Raw genomic sequence first — 18,475 nt, 5'->3', positions numbered from 1 at the left:
ATGAGCGGTGACTTTCACACATCACTTGTGCGTTGTGTCATGCTCTATATTATGCGTTTTTCACGCAACGCTGGCCCTATAGAAGTGAATGGGGCTGAGTGGAAATAACATAGCATCCGCAAGCAAGTGCGGATGTGGTACGATTTTCACGCATGGTTTCTAGGTGACGATCGGGATGGGGACCTGATCATTATTATTTTCCCTTATAACATGGTTATAAGGGAAAATAAAAGCATTCTTAATACAGAATGCTAAGTAAATTAGGGATGGAGGGGTTAAAAAATAAAAAATAATATTTAAACTCACCTCATCCACTTGTTTGCACAGCCCGGCTCATCTTCTTTCTTCTTCTTTGATGACCTGGGAGGAAAAGGACCTTTGGTGACGTCACTGCGCTCATCACATGGTCCACCACCATGGTGATGTACCATGTGACGGACCATGTGATGAGCGCAGTGACGTCACCAAAGGTCCTTTTCCTCCCAGGTCATCAAAGAAGAAGAAAGAAGATGAGCCGGGCTGTGCGAACAAGTGGATGAGGTGAGTTTAAATATTTTTTTTTATTTCTTAACCCCTCCATCCCTAATTTACTTCTGTATTAAGAATGCTATTATTTTCCCTTATAACCATGTTATAAGGGAAAGTAATAAAATCTACACAACACCTAACCCAAACCCGAACTTCTGTGAAGAAGTCCGGGTTCGGGTCTGGGTACCAAACATGCCGATTTTTCTTACGCGCGTGCAAAACGCATTAAAACGCTTTGCACTAGCGTGGAAAAATCGTGCATTTTCCCGCAACGCACCCGCATCCTATCCGGCCCTCACACTCGATGCCCGTGTGAAAGAGGCCTAACTGTATGTGTATTACATGTAGATATAGGGAAGCACAGGCGTGAACACTATACAGACAACCTGTCATCTGATTACGTATCACTGAATGACTAACATTTCTGGGAACACCATTAAATGGGTTTTCCAAGATTTTTATACAGATGACGTAGCCTTCAGATCGAATTCTACTTCGAGCTTCTCTTCGCCCAACACTAGTCATCAGTATAAAAATCGCAGAAAACCCCTGTAGTATCACCTCAGCGAAGTAAGAAGTTCTGTTTAAGGCTACTTTCGCACTCGAGTTTTGTGCGGATCCGTCATGGACGGATCTGTTCAGATAATACAACCGTCTGCATCCGTTCAGAATGGATCAATTTGTATTATCTTTATTTAACATAGCCAAGATGGATCCGTCTTGAACACCATTAAAAGTCAATGGAGGACGGATCCGTTTTCTATTGTGCCAGATTGTGTCAGTGAAAACGGATCCGTCCCCATTGACTTGCATTGTGTGCCAGGATGGATCCGTTTGGCTCAGTTTCATAAGACTGACACCAAAACGCTGCAAGCAGCGTTTTGATGTCCGTCTCCAAAGCGGAATGGAGACTGAAGCAAACTGATGCCTTCTGAGAGCGGATCGTTTTCCATTCAGAATGCATTAGGGTAAAACTTATCCGTTTTGGACCTCTTGTAAGAGTCCTGAACGGATCTCACAAATGGAAAGCAAAAATGAGAGTGTGAAAGTAGACTAGTCTTCTCGAGTCTTCTGGTTTGTTTTTATTTAGATTTTAGATTATCTTGCAGTTCAGTGTCAGAACTACGCTCTGATTAACCCCTTAATGCAAAACACCGTGCATGTATGACGGGGAATGCATTGTCAGAATGCATTCCGCCGTACATGCACGGCGGGCTGATCGGGCGGGTGCAGGAGCTGCGCACGCACGATCACTGCAGGGGTTAAGACCCCCAAAAGTTGAAGTCCCAGAGTGGGACAGAAATAAAGTTTGAAAAAAAAAGTTAAAAAAAAGTGTTTTTAATAAAAAATAAATACATTTCAATAAAGTTTAAAGTTAAAAAAAGAAAAAAATGACCATTTCCCCTGATTTTCTAATAAAAAATAGAAAAAAAAGAAAAAACACACATATTAGATATTGCATCCGTAACGACTGACTCTATAAATATATAACATGATCCACCCCGTCAATAAAAAATAAAACTATGGCTGTCAGACGATGGAGACACTAAAACATAATTTTTTGGTTTCAAAAATGCTTTTATTGTGTTAAATGTAAAAAAAAAAAAAAAAAGTATACATATTAAGTATTGCCGCCTCCGTAACAACCTGCTCTATAAAAATACCACATGACCTAATCCCTCAGGTGAACACCGTGAACAAAAAAAAACTGTGTCAAAAAAGCCATTTTTTTGTCACCTTACATCACAAAAAGTGTAATAGCAAGCGATCAAAAAGTCATACGCACCCCAAAATTGTACCAATCAAATCGTCATCTCATACTGCAAAAATGATACCCTACCTAAGATAATCGCCCAAAAAAATTTAAAAAAATCTATGACTCTCAGACTATGGAGACACTAAAATATGATTATTATTTTTTTTTTTTTAAAGATATTAGTGTATAAAACTTAAATAAATAAAAAAAAGTATACATATTAGGAATCTTCGCGTCCATAACAACCTTCTCTATAAAAATATCACATGATTTAACCCCTCAGATGAACACCGTAAAAAAAAAATAATAATATGGTGTCAAAAAGCCATTTTGTCACCTTACATCACAAAAATTGTAATAGCAAGCAATCAAAAAGTCATATACTGTACACCCCAAAATTGTACTATCAAACCGTCATCTCATCCCGCAAAAATAATAATCTACCTAAGACAATCGCCCAAAAAATAAAAAAAAGATGGCTCTCAGACTATGGAGACACTAAAGCATGATTTTGTTTTTGTTTCAAAAAAGATATTAGTGTATAAAACTTAAATAAATAAAAAAGTATACATATTAGCTATCGCCACGTCCTTAATGACCTGCTCTATAAAAATATCACATGATTTAACCCCCCAGGTGAACACCATTATAAAAAAAAAAAAAATGGTATCAAAAAGCCATTTTGTCATTTTACATCACAAAAAGTGTAATAGCAAGCAATCAAAAAGTCATATACACCCCAAAATTGTACCAATCAAACCATCATCTCATCCTGCAAAAAACGAGCCCCTAACTAAGACAATTGCCCAAAAAATAAATTGGCTCTCAGAATATGGAGACACTAAAACATGATTTTTTTTTGTTTCAAAAATGCTGTTATTGTGTAAAACTTAAATAAATAAAAAAAAGTATACATATTAGCTATTGCCACGTCCGTAATGACCTGCTCTATAAAAATATCACATGACTTAACCCCTCAGGTGAATAAAATAAAAATGGTATCAAAAAGCCATTTTGTCACTTTACATCACAAAAAGTGTAACAGCAAGCGATCAAACAGTCATACGCACCCCACATCACCAATCAAACCATCATTTCATACAGAAAAAAATGAGCCCCTACATAAGACAGTTGCCTAAAAAATAAAACTATGGCTTTCAGTATATGGAGACACAAAAAAATAATTTTTTTCAAAAATGCTTTATTATTTAAAACTCAAACAAACAACCAATATTTGGTATTGCCGTGTTCGTAACAACCTGCTCTATAAAAATAGCTCATGATCTAACCTGTCAGATGAAGATTGTAAATAGCAAAAAATAAAAACAGTGCCAAAACAGCCATTTTTTTGTTACCTTGCCTCACAAAAAGTGTAATATAGAGCAACCAAAAATCATCTGTACCCTAAAATAGTACCAACAAAACTGCCACCTTATCCTGTAGTTTCCAAAATGGGGTCACTTTTTTGGGAGTTTCTACTCTAGGGGTGCATCAGGGGGTCTTCAAATGTGAAATGGCAAGTTAAAATTATCCCAGTGAAATATGCCGTTTAAAAATCATATAGCGTTCCTTTCCTTCTGTGCCTTGCCTTGTCCCGTACAGCAGTTTACGACCACATATGGGGCGTTTCTGTAAACTACAGAATCAGGGCAATGAATATTGAGTTTAGTTTGGCTGTTAATCCTTGCTTGTGTAGTTTCTAAAATGGGGTCTTTTTTTTGGAGTTTCTACTCTAGGGGTGCATCAGGGTTGCTTCAAATGGGACATGGTGTCAAAAAACCAGTCCATCAAAATCTGCCTTCCAAAAATCATATAGCATTTCTTTCCTTCTGCGCCATGCCATGTGGCTATACAGAAGTTTTTGACCACATATGGGGTGTTTCTGTAAACTACAGAATCAGGGCAATAAATATTGAGTTTAGTTTGGCTATTAATCCTTGTGTTGTTAGCGGAAAAAAATGATTAAAATGGAAAATCTTCCAAAAAAGTGAAATTCTGAAATTTCATATCCATTTTCAATTAATTCTTGTGGAACACCTAAAGGATAACAAAGTTTGTAAAATCAGTTTTGAATACCTGGAGGGGTGTAGTTTCTAAAATGGGGTAACTTTTTTGGAGTTTCTACTCTAGGGGTTCATCAGGGGGGGCTTCAAATGGGACATGGTGTCAAAAAACAGTCCATCAAAATCTGCCTTCCAAAAACCATATGGCGTTCCTTTCCTTCTGCGCCCTGCCATGTGGCCATACAGCAGTTTACGACCACATATGGGGTGTTTCTGTAAACTAATCAGGGCAATAAATATTGAGTTTTGTTTGGCTATTAACTTTGCTTTGTTAGCGGGGAAAAAAATTATTAAAATGGAAAATCTGCCAAAAAAGTGAAATTCTGAAATTTCGTCTTCATTTTCCATTAATTTTTGTGGAACACCTAAAGAGTTAACAACATTTGTAAAATCAGTTTTTATTACCTTGAGGGGTATAGTTTTTAAAATGGGGTCATTTTAGGGTGGTTTCTATTATGTAAGCCTCACAAAGTGACTTCAGACCTGAACTGGTCTTTAAAAAGTGGGTTTTGGAAATTTTCTGAAACATTTCAAGATTTGCTTCTAAATTTCTTAGCCTTCTAACGTCCCCAAAAAATAAAATGGCATTCACAAAATGATCTAAACAGGAAGTAGACATATGGTAAATGTAAAGTAATAAATATTATATGAGGTATCCCTATCTATTTTAAAAGCAGAGAAATTGAAATTTGTATAGTTGCGAATTGTTGGAAATTTTTGGTAAATTTGGTATTTTTTTATAAATAAAAATAAAATATTTTAATTAAAATTTACCACTGTCATGAAGTACAATATGTGACGAGAAAACAATCTCAGAATGGCTTGGATAAGTAAAAGCGTTTTAAAGTTATCACCACATAAAGTGACACATGTCAGATGTTATTGCAAAAATCAGTCTAGTCCTTAAAGTGAAAAATGATCCGGTCCTTAACGGGTTAAAGATATTGTATAGGAGATAGACTGACAGACAGTCAGATAGTACTGTGCACTGTGCAAAAGTCAGAGACAACCCTTTTATTTGTTTGCAAGTTTTGTGCCAGGAATAATGAGATGTAACGACTGAAATGTGTTCAAAAGCCCCTAGTCATCAATATCTGATACCCAGCACCACTGCTGATTAGCTGGTAGGCTATGTATGGAGCACCACAGACTCTTCAAGCAACTGATCAGTGAGGGTAATGTGAGTTGGACCCTCAGTGATAAGATATTGATGATCTTTTGGGTAGGCCTTCAATATTGCACTCCCGGAAAGTTTGGTGCATTGTGAGTAAAATTCTAAATGTTCAACAACCATATTAATACCAAAGTATTTAGCATTTCTTGTCCTTCACCTTCACTTTCATTGACCTTCTTTCTTGGACTGGGAGTTTAAGTTTTTTATTTTATTCAGAAAAAAGTCTTGGAGAACTTTTATTCCGTCTAAAATAACGTTGCTCTTCCCTTTACAGAGGAGATGATTGCTCCATGTAAATAAAGTTCTCACCTCCAATCAGGATCAGGCAATTATCAGGAATGTTTGCTTTGTTCGTGATAATTGCCTGTGCATTGGTGTCTGTAAAAAGGGCCATAGGAAAGCAGTTCCAATATCTTGATAAAAGAAAGCGATTGCCTCTGTGTGACAACCCCTTGTATGGTTATCTTAGCTGGAAATAAAAGAAAATATGAGCTCTTAACTTCAGCACAGTATTGTGTGCTTTAAATAATAAAAAAACATATCATGAACAAACTGAAATGAACTTTACCCTCCCCTTGTTAGAATTCACTTTCACAGCTGTCTTGTCCAAGTGAGTTATTTTGTGATGCAGCAAACCAGATGTTGCCAGTCTTCATAAGATTAACCCCTTAAGGACCCTGCCATATTTCAGAGAATCACGGGAGGATAGAGGCGCTAAAACTTATACTTTTGTAAGTTGCTATTAAAAGATAATTAGAGGAATGTGATAACTAAAACTCTCAAACAACATATATAGAGTAATAGCCGAGTGAATGCATGTATGGAGGGGCAGTGGTGTCTCTCAATTGAACCACAATCACTCAGGCTATAGCCCTGAAGACGGCGATTTGTGCCACAGACAAGCAGCACGGTGTAGTGCGGTATATGCCAATTGTGAAGGTTAATGTCAGTTACCAACAATTGGCATATATATGCTTTGCACACAGCAGGAGGAACGGTAGTACTGAGGGTCTATGGGGCGATCAATAATGCCTCTGGCTGATATATATAATCAGACCACTATATCAGATCAAAGGAGTCAATGGGCATAGTAGCCAATACCAATGACCCTCAAGCCCAGTTACTACCCTGACTATCGTTCCACACGACTAGTTCTCCCTCATGTAGCATCTATCTAGTGCTCGACATGTTTCATCTTAGAATCATCAGGAGCAGCAATTTGTTACAGACAGAGATGCTAGGCACAAACGCTCAACGCGCTGATATAAGTAGGGGGACCTGACACACCCCCAGGAGGGGTGGAGAGGCGCGAGGCCAATGGGAGCCGAGCGAGGCGGAGCTAACGCACGAAAGCTCGCCGGCATCACACTGATGTCACAAGATAAGCCACCCACCCTTTGTTTTGAAGAAAGATTAGATAGGGACTGGATTAGGCAGCCTAACCACAGACTGGAGGCAAAGTCCATACAGGGGACAGTCTAACACAGCTGAGATCATTAAGAGATGGGAGACGGAATCCATCGAATCGTCCCTCTGCTTAATGGGCCTCCTTTTAGAGGAAGAAAAATCCATTTATGAGAAGAGCACGGTGATCCTTCAGGAACAAATCAAAGCTGTTAAGAAATTCTTTAGTCATACAGAATTTGCTCATAAAGAGCAGATTCTGGAACAAGCAGTAAATAAATATACAGCACAGCTGAAAGAGAGGAAACACGATCAATATCTTAGAGATACCACAGATTTTAGAGAGGGCCGACTCTTTGATTACAATACTCTACCAGCAAAGGGACTTGAGGCAGAGACTGAACCTTTCTCCTCAGAAGGGGAGACCGATACAGAATCATCTAGGAATCCCAGACACCCCAAATCCCCCTCATCTTCTAGGGGTCGTCAGAGTAGGGGTAACACACGACGAGGGAGAGAAGGAAGGTCAAGAGGGGATTTTTTAGGCCAGGGAGCTACCATCTTAACGTATTTGTTGATGGAGAGAAAGGACCCTTAAATATGTGCCCAGTAACAACTCCATCTGTTGCTTCATCTGATGAATTACAGATAATTAATTTATTGGATAGGACACTTTCTGTAGCAGAATTTAACATCTTTAAAAAGGGGCTATCGTTTGTCCCAATACATGCATTTGATTTGTTCAGCTGGGTGAAAGACCTAAAACTTTTTGCTAGGAAACTTAAATGGAAAAAGTTCTTTATGAACCATGATAGACACCAATGTGCCGAGCTCGGCATTGATGTTGCCGACTTAGGGGATATGAGGAATCTGGTGGACCTTATGTGTGAGAATGAGAAAATTCCTAATGAGGGACCATTTACCTCAATAAAAAAAACGTTCCCTATCCAGCCCTCCAATTAATGATACCACCCCTGTGGATGTGTTTCTGAATTTGGTCATTGATGAGCTTAGACAACTATATGGAGCCAGATGCAGAATCAACATAACCAAGGAAGAATTAGAGGGTTTGTTTTCTCTTGAAAAGGTCACGTCTATAGTAATAAAGACAGCTGAAAAAGGTGGCAACATTGTAGTGTTGGGGCAAAATCAATATCTTAACATGTTCCTTGACATTTTGAAGGACAGAAACTGCTACGGTTTATTATCGGGAAATCCCATGGAACAACATTTACTTGAGCTAAAAAGTCTCCTCAGTCCTGCGCTTGCCTCCAATCTCATTGATAAGGCTGAATTTCAGGCACTCCTACCCAAACATCCTCAATTGGCCTGCTTTTATAGTTTGCCTAAGGTGCATAAAGGGTTGAATCCCCTTAAAGGCAGGCCATTTGTTTCTGGTACGAATAGCTTGACACATCAGATTAGTAATTAAGTAGAGGTTATCCTCAAACCCTTTGTTCTATCTTTGCCCTCGCATGTTAGGGATTCAATGGAAATTGTTAATAAACTTAATGGCCTCCAGGTTGATGGCAATACCCTGTTGGCCAGCTTTGACGTTGAGGCCCTTTACAGTTCCATCCCTTATGAGGGGGGCATCAATGCAGTACGTTATTTTCTACAGGAACGTGGTAGAGAATTTTGGCCGCATAATGAATTTGTGATCAGCCTTGTAAAATTCATACTACATCATAAAATTTTTCTTTTCAACCGTCGTTTTTACCACAAGCTCATGGGTGTGGCCATAGGAAGCTCATGTGCACCATCTTATGCCAACTTATACCTGGGCTGGTGGGAAAGAGAGGTGGTATTCGAAGATGAACTTGTGAGGTGGTCCTCTCATGTCTCGTTGTGGTTAAGGTTCATTGACGATGTCCTGATCTTTTGGACAGGATCCGAGCTAGAATTCTGTGAAATTGTCAAGGCCTTAAACATCAACAAGTATGGTCTCTATTTCACATCTGAGATCAATTCAAAAGAGATAACTTTTTTGGATCTTATTTCCAAGACAGCAGAGGGACAGATACACACTAGCTTACATCGTAAGAAAACTGCGACCAACAGCCTCCTACATTGGGAGAGCTGTCATCTCCTTCCCTTGTAAAAAGGAATACCTAGGGGACAATATCTTCGGGTTCGTCGCAACTGCTTCTCCATCTCAGATTTTCATACCAAGGCCAGGGACTTAGGCGTGGCTATCCCCACAGTGTTTTGGCATCGGCTTACCAACATTCGTTAGCATGTAGAAGGGAGTCTCTTCTTAACCCCAGAAGTAGACAACAAAGAGATGAACAAATCCGCCTAATAGCAATGTTTGATGCTGCGAATGCCCCGGTTTATTTTTATTTTTTACGGTGTTCACCTGAGGGGTTAGGCCGTGTGATATTTTTATACAGCAGGTTATTACGGATGCGGCGATACCTAATATGTATACTTTTTTTATTTATTTGTTTTACACAATAATATGAATTTTGAAACAAAAAAAATCATGTTTTAGTGTCTCCATAGTCTGAGAGCCATAGTTTTTTTTATTTTTTGGGCGATTGTCTTAGGTAGGGTATCATTTTTTGCAGGATGATTAGCAGTTAGATTGGTACTATTTTGGGGGGCATATGCCTTTTTGATTGCTTGGTGTTGCACTTTTAGTGATGTAAGGTGACAAAAAAAATCACATGAGGGGCTAGATCATGTGATATTTTTATAGAGCTGGTCGATACAGACGTGGCAATACCTAATATGTCTACTTTTCTTTTTCTGCCTATTTTTTTTACTTTATTTTGGGAAAAGGACGATTTTTTGGTAAAACTAAATTTTTTCACTTTTTTCCCTTTATTTTTTGTACCACTCTGGGACTTCAACTTTTGGGGGTCTGATTCCCTTTACAATGCATCACAATACTTTTGTATTGTGATGCATTGGCTGTAAGTGTATTACAGACTGTAATACACTTACAGCCTGTTTGCCTGTGAGATCCAGGGGGTTGGATCTCAAAGGCTGTCATGGAAGGCAGCCATCGGGTCCCCGTCACAGCAGCTCGGGGACCTGATGGCTGCTCTCTCCCTCCCTCCACACATTGCACATGACGAGGTCAGCGCATGACATGTTCCCCTGAGGAGCTTCCTCAGACAGGCTGTGTGGGCGGAGCAGCTGCAAAGTGAAAGTAAATATTCCAGCATGCATTGCAGCAAGCATCTTCAGAGGAGCAGTCACATGACATCCCCGCCCACCTCTGTTCCTATAGAGACAAGAGCCCCTCAGACTTCTGTACAGACACAGCAATAGGAAGCCCACCCCAGTCCCAGCAGTAAAGAGAGGTCACTTCACTGGCGGTTGCCATCTTCAAACGGTTATAAATCCTACAGCGAAGAGCTTTATATTGTGAGAATCACAAGACCCAGACCTACATGTTGTTGCATAGTATGTCTCTGAAAATGAAGGCACAGTCGCAGTTTAGAAATTGCCCTTCACATTTGGCTAGTGTGGAGTTTTAATGAATGTCAATGGGCGGCGTGAGTTGCAAACAAATGGTCATATTGTGAAAACTATCAGGCTATGGCTTAGCCGTGGACTTTTTAGTGGCAGCAGGGATAGCTGAACGTCTTAATATAAGATTTGTGTAGGTGGGCTTGAAAATGAGGGAGTGGTGGCAGTTTAGAAATCATGTCCTGATTTCTCAGCTCCCACTCTAGTTTTGAACATTCCGCCATTCATTCCTATGGGACCAATTCCGCCACAAAAATGCTGATATTTCGTGAACCATTACTGTCTATGTAGTGTAAAAACTGTGGGAGGAGTTAGGGTGGTAAATTTGGCTGTAATAATAATAATAATATATATGTGAGATAACAGTAAGTGGTCTTGCCATGCAAGAACACTTAATTACACTAGATTTCAAAGTGCACAATATATGTACAGTGTAGTGTAAGGCTATGTTCATATAATTCCTGGCATACATGCTAAACATGTCCATATGCAAGGTAGAGGGCAAAAGAGTGTTGGTTTGGCCTCTGTATGGCTGGTATGTTAGTATACAAAAAAATTGTGGAATAAAAAAAAAAAGGAATAATGTTATAGACTACAATATTCCATACTATTTTATCTGGTTAAAAAAAGTACAGTATATATAAAAAGTAAATGCTGTTTTACAACGTGACCATTGCAACTGAGGCAAGTTGGCTGGCTCATACAGCTTTCTATGCACTCCCCTATTTACAGAAGTGGTTGGACCATTGTAGAATACATTCCTACTATTTGGATTAATTGTTGTTTGTTATGTTATTCTGCAATGTCTAATTTTGTCTGTACATGTACCCTCTGATTGTAAAGAGCTGTGGAACATGTTGGCACTTCATACTGCATTTAAGTATATTTTATTATTAGGCATCCATTTAAAGAGTTCAGTCAGTTTTGTCTGCGATTGCGTTCAGTTTTTTCCACGTGGGTGCAATGCGTTTTGATTCGTTTTTCACGCGCATGATAAAAAACTGAAGGTTTACAAACGACATCTGTTAGCAGCCATCAGTGAAAAACACATCACATCCACACTTGCTTGCGGATGCGATGCGTTTATCACACAGCCCCATTCACTTCTATGGGGCCAGGGCTGCATGAAAAACGCAGAATATAGAACATGCTGCGATTTTCACGCAACGCAGAAGTGATGCGTGAAAAAAAAAACACTTATGTACACAGACCCATTGAAATGAATGGGTCAGGATCCAGGGTGGGTGCAATGAGTTCACGTCAAGCATTGCACCCGCGCTGAAAACTTGCTGGTGTGAAAGGGACCTTACTGATAAGAATTTGGCTTTATTAAGTTTTTATGGCCTCTTAGTAGCTTAGAGATAAGGTTTATTAGATGACCAGTCACACAGGTAGAAAAACAGTTAACCCTATGTGACAGAATGGCTCAATATATTTAAAAAAGGCCAAGTCAAAATAGAATTTTTTGGCAAAAATGAGTAAAATGCAATCATAAACAACAATTGCCTCTGAAGGTGTACATAGCCTTTAAAGAAGCACTCAAACAGTTTTTTTCTCTGAACTATATCTCTACAAGTATGCCAAAACAGTTCTTACTGTTGCTTCATCCCTACTACAAGTCTCTTTTCTGGTTTTCCTGCCATTTATATCTGCCTTTTCTCTCTACTATATTAATTAAAAATGGCTGCTGCTGTAGTGTCAAAATTCCTTCCCATGTTGCTGCAGTCTTACCTACAAGTCTGAGAATACTGCTGTCCTAAGGGGGAGTGTAAATGAGGCTGGGCGCTTCCTCCATAATGTTATTTCCACCCACTGATCCGCCTCCTGGCAGTCTGTATTCTCATCGTCCTTGCAGGACCTTATGATGTCACTCGGTCATGTGACACCTGTTTTCAGACTTCCAAACATCAAAACACTTATTTGATTATATTCTTATGTTTAGTTTCCTAATGTAAAGGGGCTTATAGAATAGCTAACATATCTACCATGCATTTGCTGGTTGTTTCATTTTTCTGCTACGTGTAACCCATGTCACTTGATCTGGTAACATGAACATGTGATGTCAAAAGGTGTAATGGGAGGAATGATGCGCTGCTGAGGGGTGGAGATACAGCAGATGCCAATCTTCCTTCAGTATCTGCTTGTAGTTTCCATCTGCACAGAAAGGGCAGAAACTGGCTAAGGACAGAATGATTAGTCCTACATCACATGATGCCGTAAATTAAAATGAAGATGTGAAATTCTGTATAAACTAAGCATCTAAAAATGTAAAAGAGGCTTAATATATATTTGAAAAGCTATTCTAAAAGAAAAAAAAAACCATGGGACTGGTTCTTTAATGTATATCTCCCAGCTTATATATCAAGTGATGTTTAAGCCTAATACAGCATGGTGTATGTACAGTATAACATAGTAGTATGGGTTTACCATAAAGCATTTACTTCATAACAGTGGTTCTATATTTATATGTAGCAAATTGCTAATGTTTAGGTGTTGGCATCTTGAATGAACCCATTGTGGACCACATTTGCAGATCCGCAATACATGGGCACCGTTCCGTGTCCATTCCGCATCACGGATGCGGACCAGTTCATTTCAATGGGTCCGCAAATCCGGAGATGCGGAATGGTGCGGAACGGGACACTACGGAGTGCTTTCTGGGGTTCCGTCCTTCCGCACCGCAAAAAGAAAGAACTTGCTCTATCTTTTTGCGGAATGGAAGGATCGTGGACCCATTCAAGTGAATGGGTCTGCGATCCCCATGCGCCTGCCCCACGGACGGTGCCCGTGCATTGCGGACTGCAATTTGCGGTCCACAGCACAGGCACGGGCTTCATACGTTCATGTGAACGAGCCCATAGACAGAAGGCTCTGTCCACTGAATAGCTTCTAGCTGCATCGTACCGGAGCTTAGCTCCCATTCATAGCCACTACACAGTGGATGAAACCTTCTGCTTCTGGCACTTTCTCCTATATAAATTCTGCTGCCGGTGACTGCCTGAAACAGCTGATCGTGGGGGTGCTAGGAGCTGGACCCCTACCAATCTGATATTGATCTCCTATCCCAGGAATAGGTCATCCATATCTAAATACTGGAAAATTCATGTCATGTTCTAACATTACGTCAATCTTATCCAAAACAGTAACAAATCAGGGATTGGGACTATAGTGCAATGTTTTTTCTTTGCAAAAAGGATTTTAAAGGAGGATTAAATCATATCATTAGCATTATTTATGTAATAACCCGTGAATCCATGTTGTTATGGATCAGTGAGTGTGAACCCATTGTGCCAACCAATCGGTGCTAGGCTATGCTAGACTATTTTTGCTGGTCACCAGGGATCCTAAAGCTCAGGCACCCTCTGCCTGGAGAGGACCTTCAGCCATTGGCTGGGGAAGAATCTGGGAGCATGTACACTGGCCTTGTAAGAGGCCGCAGGTTAGCATACATGCCCTAAGGAAGGAGGCAGAATCAAGGAGGCAGCAACATAGATAGGATACCGAGGACCAAGATAACGAATGGCATGGTGACGGGTGCTGTTTCCACACATGGGCTGCAGGCCTAACACTGGTTAATTAACATTTCTGCTTCATCAAAGCTATTGAGAAATAATGGTCTAGCAGGAGCAAAGTGAAAAACGAAATGCTTACAAACTGACTCAAAATGTTTATTCTGAGAACATGCAAAAGTATTTTTTTACTTCACCCTATTTCCCATCCTTCTCCTCCTTTCTACAATAAGGGATACATAGAAATAAAAAGCATTTGCACAAATTTTCTTTTAATATAGGGGAGATCAGCCTATTCTTAATATTGCATTTGTAATATCTAGCATCACCAGTAATTGTTTGGTCATTGGAAGGGAGGACACGCTAAATTTGTATAATTAGACAAGGAGGATCTAACTCCTGCTGCAGAGAGAAACATTTGGTCTCCAGATGTGAGCAGGCACCTTGGAAAATGTGAAATAGTCAAATTAGGAAATAGTTTTAGTAGTAACATTTGGTGCCTTCAAGAAAGGCGCATTTGATTTCTTAGGAGAAAAAAAACAGCATCAAAACGTATGAAAATGTGTAGAATTCTTATTGCCACTATTGGGTAAACAGACTTGTGCACTCTGGGGTTTTTGCTTTATTCTGAAGCAATAGAAAAAAAGTTCTTCAGCGTTATCCCTCCCACTTTCCTTAGCTACATCCTATACCCTCTACTGCTTGAACCTTGCACAGAAATGTCCTCTTTCAATGGTGCTAACTATATACCTTTGTTTAATTGCAGCCAGTTACAACGACACAAATTGCTATGCAATCATGAGGGCGAGGAACCCAAAAGTAGAAATTTTCTTGATGATCCTTCTTATAGGTGTCTTTATTTTTGGAACAATATTTAACTCGTTTGCTGTCTGGGTTTTCTGCTGTAAGATGAAGAAGTGGTCCGAGACAAGAGTCTTCATGATGAACCTTCTATTTAGTGATTGCTGCCTGCTGTTCACGCTCCCTTTCCGTATATATACCACTCAGTATGAATGGCATTTGAGCAATATATTATGTGATGCTATTCGTTTTTGTTATTTTATGAACACATACATGGGCATTGCTATCATCACTTTAATATCCGTAGACAGATATGTGGCTATCAAGTTTCCATTGAGAGCAAGAACCTTACGTACTCCAAAGAAGGCAGCACTGGCTTGTGGGATTATCTGGCTACTTTTTATCTCAACTCGTCTCTACCTTGAGCTTGGGACGGATTTACGATTCAGAGAGTCAAGATTTTGCTTCCGAAAAGTGTCAATAAAACCTTTGAAGAGAACTTTGTATTTTACTGTTTTTGGCTCTTGTATCCCAATGGTCATATTAATTTTCTGCTCGACACAAATCATATGGACCCTAAAAAAGAAGACGAAAATGAGCATGAATGAAGAAAAGAACATCGAGAAAACCATCAGCATAGTAAAAACTAATCTGGCAATCTTTTTATTTTGCTTCCTGCCTCTTAGTATTGGAAATATTGTAAGGTTTGTCTTTGAATCCATACGTTTAGAATGCGGATTCTTGAAGTGGATAAATGATTTTGTACATGTCACACAAGGCCTAAGTGACCTAAATTGCTGCCTTGATAGCATCTGCTATTACTTTGTGGCAAAGGAATTCTGGGAAAATGCTTCACTGTTTCCAAAATGGAAAAAACAACTAATTCAGGACCAAACACATGAATCTAGTATATAGATTGGGTGTAGTCTGGAATACTGACTAAGGTTTAAAAGTGTTCCCTGAGAATAAATACTTTATTTTTTAATAGAAGATTCACACTCAACTGCTCCCTGGCACTATGGTCCCCGAACTGTCACATACTTTGCTGCAGCCAAAAACTGGCTTCAGTGGTGCCTTGGCCAAAGCTGCAGATCACCATTGAAGCCAGTTATAGGCTGCAGCAGAGCATATGATCATGCCAGTGCACTGCAGGATGAAAGCAGTCTGGGGACCAGAACATGAACATGCGAGAGCCAGATTGGAGGACCAGAGTGGAGGGCAGCAGGTACGTTTGAATCTTCTTTTTACAGAGGCATGCTGCGGGCATTATTCCCAGAGAACCCCTTTATATGGCTTTAACAAACCATATATCACAAGATACTTCTCTGCATGCACACACTATGTCATAGACTGTTCCATGCACCATGCATCATACATCAATGCACAATTATGTTGAGATTGTAATCTAGGCCTGTGTATATAACCCTTTAAGGAACCTGAGATTTTCCTTTTTTGCGTTTCTGTTTTTCACTCCCCCGCCTTCCCATAGTCCTAACTTTTTTGTTTTTACATTCACATAGCCTTATTAAGGGCTTATTTTTTGCGGGTCAAGTTGTACTTTCTAATGGCACCACTTACGGTTGCATACCATGTAGTAGGAAGCGGAAATAAAATTCCAAATGGGGTAGAATTGGGAAAAAACGCTATTCTGATAAAGGTTTTTTATTTTTTTATTTTTTTTACACTGTACACCATGCGGTAAAATTGACCTGTTATCTTTATTCTCCAGGTCAGTACGGTTACAACGATACCACACTTGTATCATTTCTCTTGTGTTTTAATACAGAAAAAAAAATTAAAACCTTTGAGAAAAGAAATATTTTTATAACCATATTCTAACCCCTATAACTTTTTTGTAGTTACGTGTACGGGGCTGTGTGAGGTCTCATTTTTTGCAGGACGATCTGTTTTTTTCAGCGATACCAATTCGAAGTGTGTGTGACTTTTTGATCACTTTTTATAAAAAAATGATTGGGTAGTTGAGGTGACAAAAAATGGAAAATTACCTGTTTTTATTTTTTTTCCCCGTTATGCCATTTGCCGTATGCCATTAATATTGTTATATTTTAATTGTATGGCCATTTTCGCACATAGCGATGCCCATGATGTTTATTTTTTTTATTGGTTCAGTATTTTTGTTTTTATTTTAAGGAAAGGGGGGTGATTTGAACTTTTAGGTTTTTTATTTTTTTTATATTTGTAAAAAACTTTTTTTTTTTTTTATAACCTTGGGTGACAATAACTGGCAATCATTAGATTCCCCATTGTGTTCATTGATGGCTATATAGCCATCATTGAACACTTCATTTGCAATATAACAATACAATGCTGCCACCTAGTGGCCTGTATTGGTATATTCCTGAAATAGGCAAACTCGATTCGGAGAACGATGTTACCAGAGCGGAAGCGTGTGGCTCCCGCCTCCAGACTGATCAGATGCGGTGGTCACATTTGACCACCGCATCTGAAGGGTAAAATATATGCGATCAGCCTTATGGCTGATTGCATACATGTTCCGTTGGTCTCTGTTATTTAAAATAGCAGAAACCCGGCGGCTATGGCGCCCGCCGCACGTGCGAGTGGGCGCCATGTTTAGGGATCGGACTTCCGTCGTACATATACGGGGGAGGTCCTTAAGGGGTTAAAAGGTTTTTAATTGGACTAAACAAAATAAAGAATGTTTTTGACATAATTGTGCGGTTTAAAGGTACAGTGAGGTTTAAAGGCTAGAACAAATCTGTTTTATGTGCATGTTTTAATCTTTAATTTATTACTGTATTTTTGCTTATTTATTTCCCAGCAGTGTTTAACTTTCCAGTGTGTGTATATAGTTTGAATATGTTTACATTTTATTAAAAGTATATTCTGAGACTGAATCTGAAAGAAAAATGTATTTTCACTTTTTTCATGCAGGACCACATTCTTCTGTAGTTTTGTATTTACTGGATGCTGGGGTGCACCTAACCTTTCTGCTGCCTGAGGCGAAAAATGAAATGCTGCCATACCCAATGCCAGTTTATTAAACTAACCCCTTCCCTCCAAGACACACTTGGAAAACATTACATACATAGCTACAAAACATACAGGGTAATACAGCGCCACATACCTCTTGCATCCAGTGATGTGTCCTCTGATGTAGATGTTCTCTTTCATTATCTTCTCCATTCAGACCAGACGGCCATGATGATTTTTTTTCACCCATCTCTTTTCTCTGCAGTTTGACAAACAGTTAGTTTCCTAATTTTTCATCCTCCTCCCCACCGTCTTAACACCCCATCCTGCCACCTCTTTGCTTCCCAATACTATACTGCAGAAACAGATATTCCTCCTGAAAATATAAGTACCACACAGATAGTTCCCCTTCAATAATTACTGGCACACAGTGCACTAAAAAATAACTGTGCCAAGCAAATAGTGTCCCTGGAACTTATAGTGACGTAAACAGTGTCCTCAAAAATTTATTTTGCTAAGTTGATACTGTGCCAGGGTGCCTCCCAATGTAACAGTCCTCCCAAAAGTCCCACCAATAGTAATAATTCTCTGCCAGAAAGCACTATGTGGTAACAGTGCACCCAATAGTAACAATGTCCCTCATTTTACTCCAGAAGTAATAATGCCCCCATAATGCCCGCAGTATTAATCATTCCCCCTCTAATGTGTTTCTGTACAGAAAATAACCCCTTATAATGTGTGTCAGTACAAAAATGCTCCCTTGTAATGTGTGGCAGTACAAAACTACTCCCTTGTGCATGTCAATACA

The 18,475-nt window shown here is 39.3% G+C and overlaps 1 protein-coding gene across 2 annotated transcripts in view; it reads left to right on the top strand.

Moving 5' to 3' along the window:
* LOC120997654 (G-protein coupled receptor 35-like) overlaps nucleotides 1–16,224 on the top strand; it is a 68,550-nt gene extending 52,326 nt beyond the window's left edge. For both annotated transcript variants that reach the window (XM_040427847.1, XM_040427848.1), the window contains one exon: nucleotides 14,681–16,224. In XM_040427847.1, coding sequence (XP_040283781.1) covers nucleotides 14,681–15,630 — 950 coding nt within the window. In that variant the 3' untranslated portion in view covers nucleotides 15,631–16,224. The remainder of the gene's footprint in view (nucleotides 1–14,680) is intronic.
* The last annotated feature ends 2,251 nt before the right edge of the window (nucleotides 16,225–18,475 follow it).

This window comes from Bufo bufo, chromosome 4 (assembly GCF_905171765.1).
Source record: "Bufo bufo chromosome 4, aBufBuf1.1, whole genome shotgun sequence".
In the NCBI taxonomy this organism is placed as follows: Eukaryota; Metazoa; Chordata; class Amphibia; order Anura; family Bufonidae; genus Bufo; species Bufo bufo.
Note: the sequence above shows the minus strand (reverse complement) of the source record. Positions and strands in the feature narration are given on the sequence as shown.